A 20,632-nucleotide genomic window follows, 5' to 3' on the forward strand; every position below is an offset into this window, starting at 1 on the left:
AGCAGCTCTGGGCATTGAAACCAGACCTCACACATGCTGAGCAAGCTCTCTCTCCCACTGAGCCATATCCCAACTGGGATGAGTTGCCCACTGGAAAAGTTCTGCCGATAATGGGACACCAGCTTCCAGTTCACACCTTAATCGCTCGGCACTTAAGCCTCTGTACATCCTGAGCAACCCTTTGTTGCATGAGCCTCAGGCAGCCAGTGATACGATGACTATTGGGTTATATGTGGACATGGAAATCAAGATGATGGGGTTGTCAATACCTGTGGAAGACCTGTAGAAGATGAGGGGGGTGGGGAGAGAGAAGAATATGATCAACGAGGTAAGAAAGAAATGAAGGGAGAGGAGAGATGGGTGATGGGTGGATAGATAGATGGATAGATTATAGATGGATGATAGATGATAGATAGATGGATGATGGATGATAGATACATAATTTTTATATATCTATCTCACTGTCTATAGGCCTTGACACCCACATATGAAGAAATATTGGGTTACAACATCCATTCCTAGATATTTTCTCCGTGTCCGTCCAAAAAACAGCATGCTATATTTTAGCTCAGTGCCAACATATCATGAGATTCTGGACTTCGTTGGTTTTTTTTTTTTTTTGGTTTTGGTTTTGGTTTTTCTGCTGAACCCAAAGATGGCTCTGGTTTATCAGAGACTGCACATAGCCTCCCTTCCCACATCCTAGTGTTCACAGGACCCATTCACACCTTTGCTCCCACGTTCACACCTCCCCCCCTGCAGATAAACTCACTCACCAGCACTTTGTCCAGGAAGCATCCCAGTCTAACCCGCTGAACTGCGCATCACATAGCTTTTACACTACGGTTTCAACTTTGGGGCCTGCTGTAGGCCCACTGGGCCAGGGAGGCTTTCATGCTTAAAAGTATGTGCCTTAGGGGGCCACTCAAGCTTGACATCGTATATGCCAGGCACCATTGGTATAAACACATCTAGGCATTTCAACCCAACAGGTACTAGCTCTTCCATTTTACTGTATAGTCTAACCTTGGGCACCTGATCTGCCTTCCTGGTGGCAATGACACCTGGACAAAGGTATTAGGAGCATTCCTCTTTCACTAGCATTCCTCCACAGTTAGCAAACGTCCTGGGAGCCAGGGGTGCATATTGGGTACCAATTAATGACACCAATAGAAAGCCTTGACAGCCTCTGGATAGTCAAAGCTCCCTCCACACATTTTCCCATAGTTCTAGAACATCTGTGATCCATCAGATATTGTGTGAACCTTCTGCACTGGGAGACTCATAAAAGCCCTCCTGGCAATTTGGTGTTTCCTTGCATCTGTTCATGTAAAAGCCATCAAGTAGTCAGTATTGAGGGGTGGGTGTTGGGAGGAAGGAACTTTCCTCTACCTCCCTTGGTGATTGAGATGGTGTCAGCACTCCTGCTGCATGCTACCTCTGCAGGGTTTCATATTCTGCACAATAAATACTGGGCCTTTGGTGGCCTTCGTCGGTTGATGCTTCTCACAGGTCACATGTGTTCTTAGTGTTGCTCCCAGACACTCTGGACATGCCTGGCACATCGCCTCCTCTTCCTGGACCTCTTCCCTCCCTGATTTTGTGTTTGACTCTTGTAGGGACCTCAGATAAAGGGTGCCATGAAATGTTGGGCTGGTTCATTTCAGTCAATGTAATGGCCTTGTTTTCACTCAAAACGCCCTTCCTCTGAAGGATGGACAGTGTTTCATTATATGCATATTGCCGTGTTTGCCGTTCATGTTGTGATACCTCCAGTCAAGCCTCCTGAGGGCCTTGTGCGTGCTGGGCAGGTACATGCACTGGTGAGATGCACCCTCACTCTCAGGGCGCTTTTGAAACATGGACCTCCTGTTGTTTTCCCACTTTTACTCAGGGAATCTCTTATCCATTTGCTGAGGGGAATGAACTTCTCTCCCCCCGCCCCAATTCCACCCGAAATCTATGTGATTAATTTTTGTGGCAATTGTTGACACTATTCATTTGAATTTTTATTTCAAAGGCACTAGTAACACTTTAAGAAGATTTCAGTAAGCGTTTGCCTTGAAAAGGGAATTCTCTGTTAAAAAAAAAAATTGGCTGGCATGGTTTTCTTTCAACACATCTGATAAAGAGGTAGCTGCGAGTTGTAATATATCTTATTGTTGAAAGTGTTTCTGCCCTTTCATGCATGCACACACACACAGCCTGTTTTACATTACCTTACGTCATTGTGGAAGGTAACGTTTTATTTGCAGCTTGTCCAGAGTATTACTATGAAACAGAATCCACAGAGCATTTCAGGAAACACATAGTGGGAAAACTAGACTCAAATGAGGAATGTGAAAGGCGTGGAGAACTCGTATGTGATAAAAGGGAAGTGAGAGAGCCTGAACAGGCTCCCACCGGTGGGACTCCCTCCCTCCTTCACTCACTCAGATTAAGCACCACCAAAGAACCAGAGACCATTTATCGTCATTCTGGCCTACAGCATACGCCTTTGCGAGGCAGTAAAGCGCTGTCTTCAGCCTTGGAATTTCAAGCCGGCCATCATTTTCAGAAGCGTATGTGAGCTTTTGGTAAAATCATTTCTGTGGCACATCTTGATTTTAGAAATTGTCGCTAGCTCACAGTAGTGTGTACCTAGACAGCGGCTCCATTCCATTCTGCATTGTCCATTTGCGTTCAGCTCAGTTTTCTAGAATGATGGACGTGCTTTCACCTTCATTGGGAGGTGCGGGGCAGCATCCCAAAAGCAAATGTGCACCAAGTCCCCATAATGTATATGAATAGTTACCATGTGAAGTTGAGAGCGAGGCTACATCCACCCTCTCCTGGTTCTGACCTCACTGTCATTCCGTACTCTTACTTTCTGTAGGCTTGCCAGAGAATTTGGCTTTTAGAAAGACATTTTCAGGGCTGAGCACGTATCTCAGTTGATACCCAAGTGTTGTAAAATTAGACATACCTGTGGCACCTGCCTGTAACCTCAGCGCTCTGGAGGTGGAGAAGGAAGGCTCGGGGGTTCAAGTTCAGCCTTTGGCTACTGAGTGAGTCTGAGGCCAGCCTGAGATACCTGAGACCCTGCCTCAGAGGAAAGGGAGGAAGGACAGGAGGGAGGGAAAGGAGAAGGCAAAAATGAAGGAAGGACATTTTCTAAGTAGCCCATCTATGGGTATGTCTATAATATTATATCTGTTACGTATTTAGTTTCTCTGCATTTGGACATAACCACTGTCATTTTGAAGGAGACTCTGAGAATATACCACGCCTGTTAACACTCCCTTATGAGGACCCACACAGCCCCTCTCTGCCTTATGTTAACAGATGAACGGTTGGCTGGGGGATTCTTTGGTAGATAAGGCCCTGAGATTCGCCCAGGTACTGCTGCTGCCTGGGTGTCACCCACGTCCTGTGGTTAACCCCTCACTCGTGCTCCCTGTACAGGAGCCCAGTGAACCCACTGATACACCATGGTGCACTTGGAGGCAGTATTCTCTTCAGGCTGCCCGTGTTCTCACTCACTGCAGTGAATAGCTTCCTATCTTCCCAGGAAATGTCTCCACATCATCCATCTCGACTTTCTCAGCTGTAAATGGAGTCATGGCGCTTACCTGTATACGTCATAGCATAGCTCTTCCCTGGCGGGCTTTGGGAGGACAAAGTGGGTCCCATAGGCAAGCACTAAACATGGAAATGAGGGCATAATGGATATAGACCTTGACGTCATCACAAAACCGAGGGCCACGTACCACTTAGTAGTTGCTTGGCTTCTTCGTGTCTGGCCTTGTTGCCATTTTCCTCCACAAGAGGCATCTCTACAAGGACAGCTGTCTCTTGTATTGCAATGGCCCCTGTAGTCTGAGGTACAGCAGTGAGCTGTGCTGTTAGTTGTCTAGGGAGCTAACACCTCTGTCCTTTCTCCTCTCTCACAGCAAGTATCCTTACCCACGGAACCATCTCCCCCTACTCTCATAGGTCCATCCTTCCTTCCTTCCTTCCTTCCTTCCTTCCTTCCTTCCTTCCATCTCCCCAGCCTCTCATGGATGCTAGCTTGCTTACTTTTTCCTTTCTTTTCTATTTTTGTTTGTTTGTTTGTTTGTTTTTGTTTTTTGAGATAGGGTTTCTCTGTGTAGTCTTGGCTGTCCTGTATTCACATTGTAGACCAGGTTGGCTTTGAACTCACCTGCCTCTGCCTTCCCATGTGCTGGGATTACAGGTGTGTGCCATTGTGCCCAGCTATGGGTGCTTTGCTTTGACATGAAATATAGGTTTTGTTTTTTTGTTTTTGTTTTTGTTTGTTTTGTTTTATCTCATTTGGTTTCTTACACATAGCAGTAGATTGAAGTTTTTATCCATTTTTTTCATAAATAACTTTTTGTTTCTCTTTCTCCCATGAAGTCTGTCTGCTCTGTATCAGGGATGATAGACAAGGCCACCATTTCTAGTAATTCTTCCAACCCTTTCTGTTTTGTTCTGGGCATCAGTTCCCACACTCTGCTGAGCGAATGTGAAATCCATTCCCTTCCAGACCGTGAACTTTCAGCGGTTTCCCCCATAGTTGACTGTACGTACAGTGCTCCTTCATGGGTTTTGCTTTTAACAACCCTGTCCTACCTCTTCCTGGCTTACAAAAGGTAACTGAGCATGTACTGAAACCCCAAAAGGCCTCATGTCACTGGTGTTCTACAGCTCACACTGTCTTAGTTCCTCTTGTCGTAGTGGTAAAATGCTGGGCAGAAGCGACTTAAGGGAGAAAGGCTCATGGCTGGAGTGTCCACTTTGTCTTGGTGGGAAAGCGCAATGGGGTCCATTGCCATGGCTTCTGTAGCTGAGGCTCCTCATAACTCAGTGCATTGGGAGGCAGAGAGCTGGGGCAGTGACCCCCACAGGCCTGTCTCACTGACCCACCTCTGCCAGCTGTGCTTCTTTCCTTCCTTCCACATCCTATAACCTCCACAGACAGCGGCACCAGCCAGCAGGCAGGTGCTCCTATACAGGAGAGTCAGAGTACACTTTAGTTTCAAAGAGTAACAACCTCCTCTTTCCATCCTTCCATCCATCTGTCCACCCACTGGTCCTTCATTTTCAGCTGGACTGTACCTGTTTCTAAGCTGATCTGGTTTTATGGGAGGCTCTGAAGTGCGAAATATATTTGTAACTTTCAGGAAAGGCCATTCCATCATTTCACATGGTCCTTCTGCAAATAATCACTGCAGGCCTACGATGTGCTGGTTAGATACAAATAAATGTTCAGGGGCAAAGAGTGAAAGACAGACAAACTCAGGGTCCCTGCCACAGCATAGAGTTGGGACAAATAATTGATGCTGGGATATCTTCACACTAACCCATGACTCTATCTCTACAGCCCTGTTTCCTGTGAGTTTCTTTAAAGACCCTTTGCAGGGAGGAAACAACCCATTTCTAATGATTGTTGATTGTTCTCCCGAATTCATGGTCCGGACTTGAGCCGCCCACCAGTTACAAGCTGCAGTTGGAACAGAGCCAGAGCGGGCAGCAGCTTATTGCTAAAGCTTAATGGCTTCTGTCTCAAATTAAAATGTTTGACTCTCCTGGTAATATCTGTCTTTCCTTTTTCCACAGTTTTGCTCATATGTTGCTTATAAATCTTAACTCTTAAGTATGAATTTTTGGCTCCTAGTTAAGTGAAATATTTTATTTAACTCAGCCCAAGCCAAGCTTGGGGCAGCCTGGGAACACTTAGGCACCTCACCACACCCCAATTGAGTCCCTCTGTGGGGTTCTCTTCTTTGGGGGCTATTTGTTTTTAGGAAAAGTGGGGGAGTGTTCTTTTCAACACTGGCACTATAGTTAGGTCTCAGCTTTGTCTTCTTGGGCCAAGCGTTCTCTGTGATACCCCTCAGCCTTGTTGGGGCATAATCCAAAATGCCCCTCACTGGAAGCCTGTCTGCAGCAGCAGATTCCAGCTCTGATTTCTGCTCGTGAGCTGTTGGAGGGGTTTGATTTGTTGCAGCCTTTTGCTTTGTGTTCACTGCAAGCTTCAAGACACGAGTGCCTGGTGGCTCACGCTAGCCCTGCACTCTGGAAATTCGCAACCCAGTTTTGCTTAGCTGGGCTCAAGGCCATTCCTAGTTGGGAATTAGCTGTCAGATCAAGCTGGTGGAGCTCAGCCTTCTGTGTGCAGCCATGTTCAGAAGCCCAGGGCTTTCCAGCTGCCTGGGAGCCTTCAGGTTTTCTGAGAAACAAGGTAAGGTAGAGGAAATGTGGAAAATGCATTTCTGTACCCATTTTCCAATGTCTTTGCTGTGGGACCCAGTATTCTCCAGCACCCAGCTCCTCCTGCGCCTGTCTGATGCTTTAGCTGTCAGAGCTCCTAACTGCAGCTTGTAATTGCTGAAAATGTCTTTTATCTTCCTATCGCTAAACCACGAAAGCTTTTATACAGCAAAAGTTGCTAATTAAGTTCCAAACTTTGGATTAAACTCTGGATGTGCTGACTGGTACCTAAAATGTTTTCTGAAACTGCATGTCGTAAGTACGGACTTACATCTAGCAGGCAGTGATGGGTGAGTCTCTTTTTCTTACCTCTTCATGTGAGACATTTTGGAGAAAACACTGTCTTCTCAATAGCTTCCTTTCTAGCTACAGAGAAAGAGAAGTGTTTCCCATCTGATTGCTGTAGCACTGTTACATAGTGATTGAAATGTCGGAACAGAAGTGAGCTGATGCAGGTATTTTAAATGCCAATTTGAAAACCAGCCGTTACTTACGCTGAATATTTCATAGCACATCTGCTCTGTTGGGACCAGACTAAAACTTCCTCTTAGAGAATTTGATAGCTTTTTCATCAGAATTGTCTTTCTTCAGATAGTTATGACGGGGTGCTGTGGGCTTGGAATAAAAGCCTGGGTGTCTAATTGGCTTTAGACACTTCATTTTCCTACACCTTCCTGATGGTTCTAACTTCTAACTTCTAGGACCTGAAGTGGGTTGTGATGGATAAAGAAGTGTTGGCATCTCTATATCTTGTATGTTTTCCGCCTTGATGTCTGATCCTAAATAGTAAACCATGAAGGCCCTTCCTCGGAGGAAGGAGTTTCTGCCGAGGGTCTGCTTGTGTTTGGTCACTGGGCTTAAAGCTGCAAAGCAGATTGCTGGCTGTGAGAGCAGTTATAAATCCTGTCTCTGCCTGGTTTTCATTAACACGTTCACCCTGGATGTGTGATTTTCCTACGTGGAATTGTTACCAGCTGTCTTTACACCATATATCCTCTCTTCAGAAATAGATGAGTCTTGTCCAGCTGGATGGCTCAGCAGGCAGCACTTGCTGCCAAGTTCCATGACTTGAGTTCGAATCCAAGGGTGTAAGTGATAGAGAGAACTGACTACTGTAAGTGGTCCTTCGACCTCCCCTTTCACACCACGGCACAAGCATACCCACACGCTATGCACACGTGGTGTTGTTTAGACTTTAGCAAGGCAGGAGAGACACGGCTGAGGTACTCCTTGCTCTTCCATGCCCCTCCCACCTCCCTACCTTCTTAAAGGGATCTCAAATCTACCAGGGGACTATATCATTATCTCTGGCGCTCTTGACCCAAATCAGTTCATTTTTTTCCCTTTCTTCCCTTCTCAGTATACAACTGTTACTTGGTATTTCATTGTTTCAAGTTATTCTTTTTGCCAGAACAATTGAAATGGCTTGGAAGGGTGCCAGAATGTTTGTTTAACCTGTGAGCTGTGCAGAGGCCTTCTGAGAAGAGACAAAAGCAAACTAGAGCTTTGTGTGTGAGATTTTTGTGCTAGGTTTCTCAGACGGTGTCAGTTCTGTTATTTGGTTACTAATGTCATTTTCTCCTACTGGAATGTCTTACGTGACCATGCAACTATTTTCACACTGTGTTATTTCTTTTCCCTTAGATTTCAACAAGACACATTTAGGCTTCCTTGGATTCCCACATCAAAGAAAAGCTGCAAGGTAATGCTACCTGTGTTCAAAGACTTGTACGTTTTGGAGATGTGTGATGACTTTTAAGATGATCCCTTAAATCCTGCCTTCTTTCCTCAGAGCTGGGGATAGGACTCGAACTTGGGGCCTTACACATCGTAGGCAAATGCTTTCCAGTGAACTGCATGCCCATGCGCTTAGATTTCTAACCCATGAGTTTATTTGGCAGTATGTTTTTCCTCGGGTGTTATTTAGTTATATACACATTAATACACATCTATGCACGCACACACATATACGCACACATCTATGTGAGCTGATAGCATGACTCGGTAATACAGTTTCTACTTAGCCTGTTCAAAGTACTGAGTTCAATTGCAAATTCCTAAGTACATGTGTTTGCACGTGTATGTATTTGTATGTACATGTGTATGTGTGTAGTATGGTATATGTGTATGTGTGTATGTGTGTATGTATGTATGTGTGTATGTGTGTGCATTTGTGTGAGGTATGGTGTGTATGTGTGCATGTGTGTATGCATGTGTGTGTATGTGTATGTATATGTGTGTCTGTGTATATCAGTCTGTATATACGTACGTGTGTATAAGTGTGTATGTCATTATATGTGTATGTATGCATGCATGTATGTACGTATGTATGTATGTGTGAAACAAGCTGACTTAACAGTATTCTCCGGCAATAGTGGCTGACTGTTACTGGGAACCAGCTGGGGACTAGAACGTGTGCTTATATCATTTGTAATTGTCATTTTAGGAGGTACTAGTGTTCTTGTTCTCTCACCTGCCTCTAAGCTTTTGAGTCTTTGCATCAGGGAGCTTTTTATTTAAAGAAAAAGCTTAGCCTTGTCCGTCCTGTTATTTTTTATTTCCACCCATCTTCCTTTCTTCTTCCCTCCTTTGTCTACATCCACCCACGTCCTTGTGGGCTCTTGTCGTCTGGTCTTGCCGCCTCTCTTTCCCCAGCACGTGCAGTTTCCTTCCACTCAGGGCTTTATGGTAGTAATCTATTGTACCTGCTGTGCTCAGACCCTGTTGCCCATTGCTGCTGTAAGAAGATATAAAAGCGAAGCGTGTGCCGCACGAGGCAGCTGCACTGGGTCCTTTGCCCACAACACAGTCAGGCAACATCAAGCGCAGAGTCATCGCCAACGCACTCAGGGATGGCTCTCAACTGGTGCATCACTGTGCTAGGAGGAGGCAACGCCTGTGCCAGCTGCCCTTCCCCTCAGGTGCTCCTGTCCGTTCCTTCACATGGTGACTCTGAGTTGTCTGACTGTGCAGTTGGAATCGGACAGTGGATCCTATACTACACAGGGAAGTCTCTGGTGTATTCCATGCACATCTAAGTACAAAGTGAATTAGAACCATGTCTATGGCTTGTTTTAATGGCGCCTTGGGCTCATTCCCTAACCTTTTCCTAGTGGATTATCTTAACTGTAGTAAAGCTAATAAATAGATAAATAAAAAGAAAGATAAGACAGGGGGAGGCCTTACTTATTCAAGGATAGGAAAGGTGTACCTTGGAAGTCAAACCCTTTGGTGACCTTGACTCAGTAGGACACTAGACTTTGGAAGCCCTGGCTGTTATTTCACATGAACTGCCTGGCAGGACACCCAAGTGTAAAAGGTGCCGCTGGCATAAGATTCTGCGTGAGTACAAGAAATACACCAGCAAAGTAAACCCAAATTATGAGGCAGTGGGGCTTCGTCTTCTGATTTACCTTTTGGTGATTAGCCAGAAGCCAGCCCTGGTGGAAATACTCAAGGGTGGCATTTAGACACCTCCACGTTGTATGTACATGGAGTCTTGTGGAGATTGTGAGGATCATAGCTGGGGTTGGCGTCAGTATATATGATAAGACATCCTCCTTTTTTTTTTTTTTTTTTTATTAGTCCCCCCTTTGACTTCCTCTTGTCTTTACGACAAGCCTTCATGGGCCTTGCCTCCCTTTTGTCCATCCTGTAGCTTGGTGGCTTGAAGGCATGTGTGACACTACTATAGTGTAAGCCTGGAAAAGGCATCCAGACTGCCTCGACAAGTTGCCAGCCTTCCAAGGAAGAAACTCTATGTAGCATAGGATGGTTGGGTGGGTTAGCCTACCATACTCGCCTGTTCTGAGATCAAGAGGCTGTTGTCTGCTTGAGTAAAGGAATCCAATTCGCAGGTTCAGCACTGTTTTCTCCACCAAACACACCAAGCTGCTGCTAATGCAGTGTAATTACATGGTTGAGCACATATACACAAATTATCATATTAAGATAAACGTAAATGAATGAAAAAAGTCACCAGTTATAAAATATGGTTTTTGTGCTTAGTGCTTGTCGCTCAGTGTTCAGTCTACATCTTAATTTAAGAGTGCATTAATGAGATAAATTTTAGCTTTCAGAAAGAGTTCTCCTTTGACGATAAAGAAGAGCCTGCCAACCTCAGGAGAGGCCTTGATGCCAAGTGTTTGGCTGCACTCCCTAAAGGTAAGCACTTCTCTAAATGGTTTGGCAGTGTCTGGGCGCAGCTCTTCATGACAGTTTTGCTGAAGGATGCTCACTAGCCTCCAGCCTGTGGTCCCCTGCACGTCCCTTCCTCCCCTCTCTAAGCACTAGATTCAATTTTGGGGCCCTTCCTGAATTTTGCATTCTAGTTCTTCTCTTTATTCTTTCATTGAACTAGTGCTAGAGGCTGAGAGGAGAGGGGAGAGCAAGTGCAGAGGCTGTATTCTCTCTTTTGCCTTTAACCTTCCTCCCGGGGCTGGGACTGTAGCTCAGATGGTGGAGTGTTTGCTTAGCATGCAGGAAACCTGGCTTTGATCCCCAGCACCATATAAACCCGCCTTGGAGGCTCAAGTCTGTAATCTCAGGCTTTGTGAGGTAGAGTCAGGAGAGGAAACATAAAATTCTGCCTCAAGAAAAACAAACAAACAATTGTTAGGGATCGGGAGAGATGGCTGGGCAGTGGTTGACAGCTCTTGTTCTGGCACAGAGCCTGGGGTCGGTTCCCTGCACCCGTGTGGTGGCCCACAGCCGCCTGTTGCTGGGGATTTAGCGACCTCTTCTGATCTATGCACGCACCAGCCACCAACATGGTGCGCATACATGCATACAGGCAAAAATGCATACTCTTAAAAAGAGAAAAAGAGCATAAAGTTGGGTGGGAGGGCAGTGAAGAGGAGTTTGGAAGGCAGGTCTAACTGGGTTATATGAAAAATATGAAAGAAAGGTAAAATAATTTTTAAATTGAAATGAACTTTCCTTGAAGGCAGCTGGTCTCCTAAGCTCCTGTTACTCTTCACCTGCCCACTTTCCCTCCTAGTGCAGCCCAGCTTACCTCCCAGTACAGCCCACTTTCCCTCCTAGTACAGCCCTCTTCCCCTCCCAGTGCAGCCCAGTTTCCCCTCCCAATACAGCCCTGTTTACCTCTCTTCTTCACAACATGGGGAATTTATGCTCAATAGCTCATGGATTTATCCCTCCTTCCTTCCCTCCATCCATCCCTCTTTCCTTCCTTGCTAACAGGATCTCACTATTTACCCCTAACCGCCCTTGAACTCACAGAGATCCACCTGCCTTTCCTTCCCAAGTGCTGTGACTAAAGCTGTCACTGGCCTGACTTTCTTGCAGGCAACAGAGCTGTGGACACTATATCACTGTCCTCTTTTGAATTTTGAAATGTTTTACTACACTTGTTTGTTTGTGTGCTTACAAATCAGTGTGTGTGTTCCAGAGAATGCCTTTGGAAGTCAAGGGGCAGCTCTGTGTATGGGAATTTAGTTCTATCCGTTAACCATATGGGTCCCAGGGGTTGGGCCCTAACTGGCTGAGCCATCTGAGTGGCCTCAACTGTCATCTTTTCTGGGTTACTCTTTCCACTGGCAACAGGTGCACCTGCAGAGAGCTACTGCGCCAGCTCAGAACTGGCTCCCTTTGTGTCTGCCTCTGGAAGGATGTAAACATTGCCTTGTCAGTGTTTCCCCAACAGTAACAGCATGAGGAATGCTCACTTGGATCCAAAGTGTCTGCACCTGAACAGAGCTATGGAGCTCTTCCCTAAGAAAAAAGCAGGTCGAGGGAAGGACGGGCTTTTTTTTAAATCTGCTCAGAGGGGGAAAAGGTTTAAAAGAAATTAGATCAGAAGACATTTTCTTTTAATAGAAACCAAATCCAGTTTCAAAGGCACACGGACAAGCTGGAATGTATCCCAAGGAGCTAAACAGATGATCTGTCCAGACAGTCTCCTGAGGATGGGCACTTGAAAAGGCTCGAGAGCCTGGCCTGTGAGGAAAACTGAAACAGGGACATGCTTCAGTGTTTCAGAACTTATACAACTGTCGGGGGAATGTGTGCTTTCTTGTGTGCTGCACCAGAGGACGAGTGTGGGGAATTAGAAAGACTAGAATTGTAGCTCACACACACCCCCAATCTGGGGCTAATGTACCCCAGGATTCCCAGCAGGTGCCATAAAGTAGGCCAGTGCTGGCACTCTCTGTGTGTCACTCTCTATGTGATCAAATTTAATGTATAGATAGGACACAGAAAGAGATGATGAACATGGCCGCTCTGAGAGTTAGGTCATGTCGAGCCTGTGTCAAAAGCCAAAAGCCTGTGCTGGTTCTTTGAGAACACAGTTGAACACCAGAGCCTGACACTGGAGAGCAGGGCTGTCTGTCGAGGGAGGGAATGGCCAGCTGGAGAGCGCACCCTCTCCTTAAGTGCTCAGGAAGGGTAGAGGCCTAGGTGTGTTCCTGGCAGGACTGCGCTGCAGTGGATGTGCACCTGGACGGCTGTGTGGTCTGGCATGAGACGACATGCGCTTGAGGGTTATAGGAGTCATTGTAACAGATGCAGCCCGCCAACTGCTTCTGAGACACACTGTATTTAACATCTAGGATGATGATCAGAACAAAGTGGGAAAGGGAACAGTTTGGTAGAACCAAACTGACGACTGACAAGAGTTGTCTGGCCCAGGGCTATATGCAAAGGTCTTTCTCCTCCCCGATAGTGAAGCCCCTCTCTTCGTCTTCTCTGCCCCAGTTCCTCAGGTAACTACTGCAGTGAGCAACACTGTGGTCAGGAGTGTGCTGTTACTTGTACTGTAATTTCAGCTATAACAAAATGGAAAAGCAGAAGCGTATTGACCAGTTTTTTGTTTTGGTTTTTGGTTTTTCAAGACAAGGTTTCATTGTGTAGCCTTGGCTGTCTTGGACTAGACCAGGCGGGCCTCGAACTCACAGTGATCCACCTGGCTCTGCTTCCCAAGTGCTGGGATTAAAGGCATGTGCCACAACACCCAGCAGCTGAAGTTTTATTCTAAAATTTATACAGTTGATTAGGAAAGGAAGTACAGTTTTTCCAAATCAAGTGTTAACCATATGTACTAACCAGATTTGTGTTTCTGAACTCAGAAGGCGTTAGCCCTCTACAGCACCTCACAGGAGTCCCAAGGCCCATCCCAGTCTCACCTTAGGCCCCAGGCTTCTTCATGACTTAGTTTGATGCCCTTGATTTTGGGCAGGTATGTGAGCAGGATCTGTCAGCATCCTGTCTGCCAGCTCTTGGCAGTAGAATGCCGACAAAGGAATGAACTACAGGTCTGGGCTTTGCTTTTGTGTCCCTTGTTGCTGGGCTGTACTCAGCCCCAGACAAGCACTACACTTGCTGTGTCTCAGCACCATTTTGTTTCGGTAGCAGAGAGTTACGTTATTTTGTTCACTAGTGAGAGGACTCTTATTCCCTTCATTTCTTGCTGATACACTGTATGGTGAGTCTAAGAGAGAAGAGAAACGGCCATCTTAATGTTGAATTTCACTGAAGCAAAGTCTTGACTATGAGAGGGCCTTTGGGATTGCTTCGGCTCCTGCCACCAGACCTAGAGCCTACGTGGTGGAAGGAGAGAACTGACCCCCTAAAGCTGCCCTCTGACCCCCTACACAGATGCCATGGCACACATGAGCCTATATACACACACACACATACACACACACACACACACACACTTAATATTATAATAGATTTTCCACTTTAGAATTAAGAATAGAAGTACATTGTTGTCTCTAATACAATTATTAAGATACAGTGCATGTACCACACAGTTCACCCATGTATTTACCATGTTCACCATGGCTCGCTAACTCCTGACATATTCACAGAACTGTAGCTTCCTCACCACCATAGTCAACACTTAGAGTGCTTTCACTGTCCCAAAGGAAGGCCTCATACCCTTGAGCTGCCATCCTTCCCTGTAATTCCTCTAATCTGGGGATTGCTTATCAGCTGCCTGCCTTTATATTGACCCCTATGGAACTCAAACCAGTGTCTGGAGTATCTCCTGTCAGGCCTATTCCCTTGGGATGTCACGTGACAGGGAGGAATGAGGTCATGCCAGTACCCTACCACTGATGTTTCTATCCAAACTCCTGCTATTCATGAGTTGGAGGACTAATTAAAATCCTACCTTTTGCTGGGAGTGGTGGTGCGCACTCCTTTAATCCCAGCACTGGGGAGGCAGAGGCAGGCGGATCGCACTGTGAGTTTGAGGCCAGCCTGGTCTACAAAGCAAGTCTAGGACAGCCAACTATACACAGAGAAGCCCTGTCTTGATCAAAACACACTCACAAAAAAGCAAGCAAGCAAACAAACAAAAAAAACTGTCTTTCCAGAATTCCTTAGCCTCTTAGAAGTGGTTGAACAACTTACCGTCTTCCCCAAGAAAAGCACTTGGCAGACCAAATCACCCTGAATCCTGGGGTTAACAGTTTTCTTATAGAGAATGTTTGGCAAAGAGACGTGTGAATGTAAGAGCCCCGCTCTCCAGTTCCCTTAAAGGCCTTACTTGAGAACTGCCCCGTGACCTCTTGCCAGAAATGGCGAAAGACTCACACATGCAGAGGGCCACTCAAAATTGCTCAAGAGCCCACAGCAGCATCTGTAAAATGGATGAATTTGGTTTCATCAACATCTTAATGTACTTGAAAACAAATGGCGACTAGGCCATCTGTGGCTGCCAATACCTGCACTATGTGCTGACCAGTATGTGGAACCTGCGTTTAGAGGCTTCACTTATGGCTCAATGGTCAGCCAATTGAATTATGGGTGTTGACTCTGACTTGAGGAAACATTTTTATCATGTGTTTTTGGAGAATTTGCATCGAAGGATCTTGATGCAGAGGTATAGTACAGCTTGCTCTTAAGTGGTTTGAGACTATGATGAAAGTCTCCACCCAAAGGAAGGGGGAAAGAAATAAACCAGTAAGATGTTAGCACATCAGGAAGGGTGCCTTGGAGAACTTCTAAGTCTGAAGTCACACTAAAACTGTTTAAAGAATATAAAGGCTTGTTAGGGTTAGGGTTTTGTTTTGTTTAATCCATGTGCACTATCTGTGTGTCTAGTTTTTTTCAAGTGTGTCGTGAGTGTTTTTCCTGCATATATGTATGTGCACCAAGTGTGTGCCTTATACCTGCAGAAGTCAAGAGAGGGCAGCAGAACTAGAGACACTGAAGGCCAGGAGGCTCCGTGTGGTTGCTGGGAATAGAACTTGGGTCCTCTGCAGAAGCAGCCAGTGCTCTTAGCTGCTGAGCCACACCTCTGTTCCCATCAGCAAGTTTTAAGGCAGATGCCAATTGGAAGCAAGCGTCAGGCTTCAATCTCTGAGCATCAGTCTCAGAGCACAGAGGCCACTGTGCAGTCACATTTGTCTCTGTGCAGTTTTGACTCGTTGTTAAACTGGCCACTAAAAAGCAACAGCAGAAATTAAAAGAATCACTTTGAGCTTGGGTATTAGTTCAGTAACAGAATCTGAGTAGCATTCGGGAAGTTGTGGGTTCAATCCCTAGCATAGCAGCAGTAGTTACTAATTAATTAAATGTTGTGTCTTTTTTTAGTGTCTCTCTCAATCTCTTTTTTTACAGCCTGATTGCAGTCACCCTCAGTTCTGCTCTCATACACCCCCTCCCCATTCCCTCCTTCCTTTCTCCTCAAAAAAAGGTATCCACCCTGGGTACCAACCCATCCTGGCACATCAAGTCTCAGCAAGACTAGAGGCATCCTCTCCCACTGATGCCAGACAAGGCAGTCCAGCTACGGGAGAGGGATTTAAAGGCAGGCAGCAGAGTAGGAGATAGTCCCTACTCCAGTTGCTAAGGATGACCAAGCTGCATATCTGCTATATATGTGTAAGGGGCCTATGTCCAGCCTGTGTTAAATGCCATGTCTAATTGTCTCTTCATTGCATTTCTCCTATGAGTCAGCTTTTCAAAATGTTGATCCTAGACTGTCAGTCAGTGCCCCCACCCGCCCCACGCTCTCTGTCTCTCTCTGTCACTCTGTCTCTGTCTCTCTCTATCCCTCTGTCTCTCTCTCTCTCTGTCTCTCTCTCTTTCTCTGTCTCTCTCTTGCTCTTATCCCAATGGCCCCTCCCTCTTTTTCTGCTAAGGCTGTGCCTTTAGGCACTCTTAAGAATTGATGTAGTAAAGATGGAAACAAGTTAGGAGTCATTCTCTGCCAGCTTTGGCCAGCTCTCCGAAGAAGCAATTGCTTGTCATCTCGGTCTGCCCTGTGTCCGGTGTCCTGCTAGAACCCTCAGTCACCCCAGAGCACTTCTTCTGGTTCCCCGGTGACTCTAGGAGAATCACATCCTCCTGCTCCTCCTAGACTATAGCGTGGAAGCAAATGTGACCACTTCCTTCCAGTGAAGCCTCAGCAGAGGCCCGGGACTTGCACAGCTGTGGTTAAAGGAAGCACAGTCATGGACTAACAGATGCTTACAGACTGAATGACAGGGTGAGGTAGGAGTGCCTGCTAGGAGCTTGCAGATGGCCCTGTGGGAGCTCATGGCTGAAAGCTTCAGATACATCAGTAAACATAGTAAAATTTAAAATCGATAGATACTGAAACTTCTGACAAGCAAGACAAACAAACAAAGAAACAAAATGACCTTACTAAAGTTAGGTCTTCCAAGTTAAGCCTTCTGTGACCGTGAGTGAAAGAAAAAAAAAAAAAGAGTGTTTTATACTGTATGAGTTTACTTGTTAGCCTGGAGTGTGACATGGGGGGAGAGGGGGCAGTGTGCACACATGTACTTATTTAGTGTCTCCCTTCCTCCCTGGAACCCAAGGGAGCAGGGGTTTGGCAAGGTCACGTGGGAGGTCCTGTCTGGTGTGTTGCACGGGTGAATGAAACAAGTACATACCTGCTAACTACCACACCGTTTTTCTTCTTTTCTGCTGTGCTGTAGTTGCAGAATTAAGAAAAATCTTTGAACCGAAGAGGAAAGACTTTTTAGAAATGAAAAGGTACTGTATTTGTGGCACGCCGCTGGTAGGTAGAGGCATTTATCACAGCAGTGATGAGTCTGTGCCTTAGCCTCGGTTTCCACCCTGACTGTGTTTTTCCTTTGGTCTACTGTGTAGAAAAGAAAGAATTGCCAGGCGCTTAGAAGGAATAGAAAATGACCCCCAGCCCATCCTGCTGCAGAGCTGCACAGGACTCGTGACTCATCGACTGCTGGAGGAAGACACGCCCAGATACATGCGCGCCACAGACCCCGCCAGCCCACACACTGGTGAGTCTGTGACTGAGCTAGGCAGGGCGCTCGTCATGTCACCATGGCCTTTAAGGCCCTGTGGCCCTGGAGAATGAGGTGCCTGATGCCCAGTTAAAAATGCCAACCCAAGCACCTGAAGGAGGGGAAAGCTTATCTTGACTCACAGTTTGAGGGGACACAGTCCATCATGACAGTGAAGGCGTGGCATTGGGGTGGGCAGTGAGAGGAAGCTGGTCACATACACCCACAGTCAGGAATCAGGGAGTGGGGTGCTGTCGCTGCTCCCCTGGATTTCTTCTTTTTCACTTTTTTATTGTTTGGAATGCCATCCCTTAGGGTGGTGCCACCCACATCAGGGTAGATGTTCTCTTCTCAGTTAAACTTATTGGGAAAAGACTCCAAGTCCAGTCGTTATGGTGACTATTGGCCACCACCTCCAACCACAGTACACTGTCTGTGTATAGTTTCTTAAGTGCTCTGGCCATCCGACCCCTTAGACAGGAACCCATTGGAGTAGGCGCGGTGTTCATGTCTTCACACACTCATGAATCCGTGTAGAATCTGTTCTCAAAAAATATCAGTAACTGCCTATCCATAAAGGAAGGAATGTGCATTGTCAGTTACACTAAATGTCCAGATGCCCAGCAAAGGGGAAAAGTAACAAACAAAGCTGGGCCCTGGATGACGGCAGTTACTATCTCAGGATTCACGCAGCAATGGCGTTTCACTTCCATGTGTGTAAATGTATTGCACATTGATTTTCAACATTCTGAGCATGACGTGGCTTTTCCTGGGCCATGCCCAGTGGTCACCTTTGCAGACATTAGCCACCTCACCTGACCACAGAGGGAAGAGCTTCCTTCAGGCCTGGGCTTCCCAGCCCTGCCCCAGGATCTGGCTCTGAGGTGCTTCTGTTTGTTTGTTTAGATTTATTTATTTATTTATTATGTATACAGTGCTCTGCCTGCATGTACATCTGCATGCCAGAGGAAGACATCAGATCACATTATAGATGGTTGTGAGCCACCATGTGGTTGCTGGGAATTGAACTCAGGACCTCTGGAAGAGCAGTCAGTGCTTCTTTTAACCATTGTTACTAGTTCCCTCTTCAGAGGGGGCTCCTGATCTCAGGGCAGGATGCTGCAGTTTGATGTTTTTTTGTTTTTTGTTTTTTTTTGATAGGGAGCTACAGGAAGAGCCAAGAATAGAGAAAACCCTCACAATCTTTATCGAGAAACAAACTTCTGTATACCTAATGTCTTCGTCCATATAACACATAACTCAGTCATCAGAAAAAGTGAGGAAAACAGGCTTTGTTTTTTAGACATAAGTTATGTAGTTCAGGCTGCCTTACACTTGCTGTTCTCTTGCTTTGGCCACATGCTGGTGCTGTGGGCATACCCAACCCAGAATGAATTATTTAATAAGATGTTGGGAATTGAGTTAGCAGAGGGAGGAGGAAAGAACCCATTCCCCTTTCCATTTCCTACCCACCCCCAAAGTAAATTCTAGTTAATCTCATTAGAATTCAAAACAAGTCACTGGAAACTTGAAAACATGGGCATGGATTTCATTCAACTGGGCTTAAAAGAAACAGTTGAAGAAATCTCCAAATGAGGAATGAGTCAGTATTCCTTAGAGCAGTGTAGAAATTAATTTCACAGCCTAGCAAGTGACTTTTAAAGGTCTCAAATATTCTCATAAATGGTTCAACGTTTTGATGTGTTTGTATGTTTGCATGTGTGTGGCCAGCTGGAAAAGCCACCTCTGTAAGAACAGCTACCACACTGAGTACTCTGAAACCACGGCCCATCTCTTGTTAAATCACAGAAGTTCTGGTGTCTATACTGCCTTCTCTGGAAGACTCGGAACTTGCCGTTTGGCCTTATGTGAAATAGTAAACTCAGAAACAAAACATAAAAATAAAGGAGAATAAATGCTGAGCAAGGCCCAGGGATGTTGGGAGTAAGATGCAGTGTGGCTCTGTACTTTCATACTTTTCTGAGAAGATCCAGGCTCTTTCCGTCAGCCAGCCTAAGTGAGATGGGACCTTCAGGCTGGGCCCTCTGTAGGTGTGAGGTGGTGTGCAGGGCTCCATTTGTTACACAGCTGTGCTTGGATTCTATGTTCTAGCCTGTGGTCTTCTTGTAGGGCGATCCAATGAAGAGGAAGATACTCCTGGGTCTTCCCTAGAAAAGCAAACTCCATCTAAATACTGCACAGAAACCTCGGGCATCCATAGTTCGGGCTCCATGGACACCCACAGTCTGGAATCCAAGGCGGAAAGGATTGCAAGGTACAAAGCAGAGAGGAGGCGGCAGCTGGCAGAAAAGTACGGGCTGACTCTGGACCCCGAAGTAGACTCTGAATACTTGTCTCGCTATACCAAGTCTCGGAGGGACCCTGATGCGGCTGAGAGACGAGGAAAGAGTGACAAGCAGGAAGAACAGAGCAAGGATGCCAGTTCCCGGCATTCTAGGACGGAGCCAGGGCCCAGAGCCAGCTTGGTGGAGTCACAGGAGTGTGCCCCCGTGGGAAGCAGTTTGTCGGACCAGGAGCTGCTTCTCAATGTGGAGAACCAGCGAAGAGTCCAAGAGACCTCCATGGCAGAAGACGGTTCCCCTGCCTTCTTTTCTGAGCGAGGCACCTTCTTCCCCGAAGTGCCAAGGTCCCCAAAGCAGATGCCCAGCTCATCGCATCAGCAGCCAGCCTCCCCGAGCCACCCTGGTGACCCGCCACTACCTACAGAGGCCCGAGCCAGGTAAGCACTGAGCGCATGTTTTTCCTTGGCTGTCAAAGATGTCCCTGCGGGTCTCCACTCACTGCAGAGATGTATTGTGATTTCTACAGTGTTCCATCAGGTCCTACCACTTCCTCTATCTCTCCTCTCTCCTCCTTCAGTGCCTTAAGTTCTCTTTCAAGCAAACTAAGCAGGTATCATGGGGACCTTTTACACATAAGCCCCAAAACTCTTGCTGTGTTTCTGATCCAACCTAGTATATCCTATTGTTTGCTTTTTGGTTATGCTCAAGACTTAGGTTTTGGGGGAATGATTTTGGTGGCTGATGCCACCAAGGCAGGAAGAGCCTCAGTAACAAGAGTAGGGCCTCTGTTTATGGTGCAGTCTAACTGATAAACACTGAAGGACCAGT

At 46.3% G+C, this 20,632-nt stretch overlaps 1 protein-coding gene across 1 annotated transcript in view; it reads left to right on the forward strand.

The window, feature by feature from the left end:
• Positions 1-20,632, forward strand: part of Svil (supervillin) — a 136,430-nt gene that overhangs the window by 45,946 nt on the left and 69,852 nt on the right. Inside the window, exons 2-6 of the mRNA XM_051151171.1 lie at positions 7,900-7,957; positions 10,328-10,419; positions 17,172-17,229; positions 17,347-17,498; positions 19,632-20,241. Coding sequence (XP_051007128.1) covers positions 7,900-7,957; positions 10,328-10,419; positions 17,172-17,229; positions 17,347-17,498; positions 19,632-20,241 — 970 coding nt within the window. The remainder of the gene's footprint in view (positions 1-7,899; positions 7,958-10,327; positions 10,420-17,171; positions 17,230-17,346; positions 17,499-19,631; positions 20,242-20,632) is intronic.

This window comes from Acomys russatus, chromosome 9 (assembly GCF_903995435.1).
Source record: "Acomys russatus chromosome 9, mAcoRus1.1, whole genome shotgun sequence".
Taxonomy (NCBI): domain Eukaryota; kingdom Metazoa; phylum Chordata; class Mammalia; order Rodentia; family Muridae; genus Acomys; species Acomys russatus.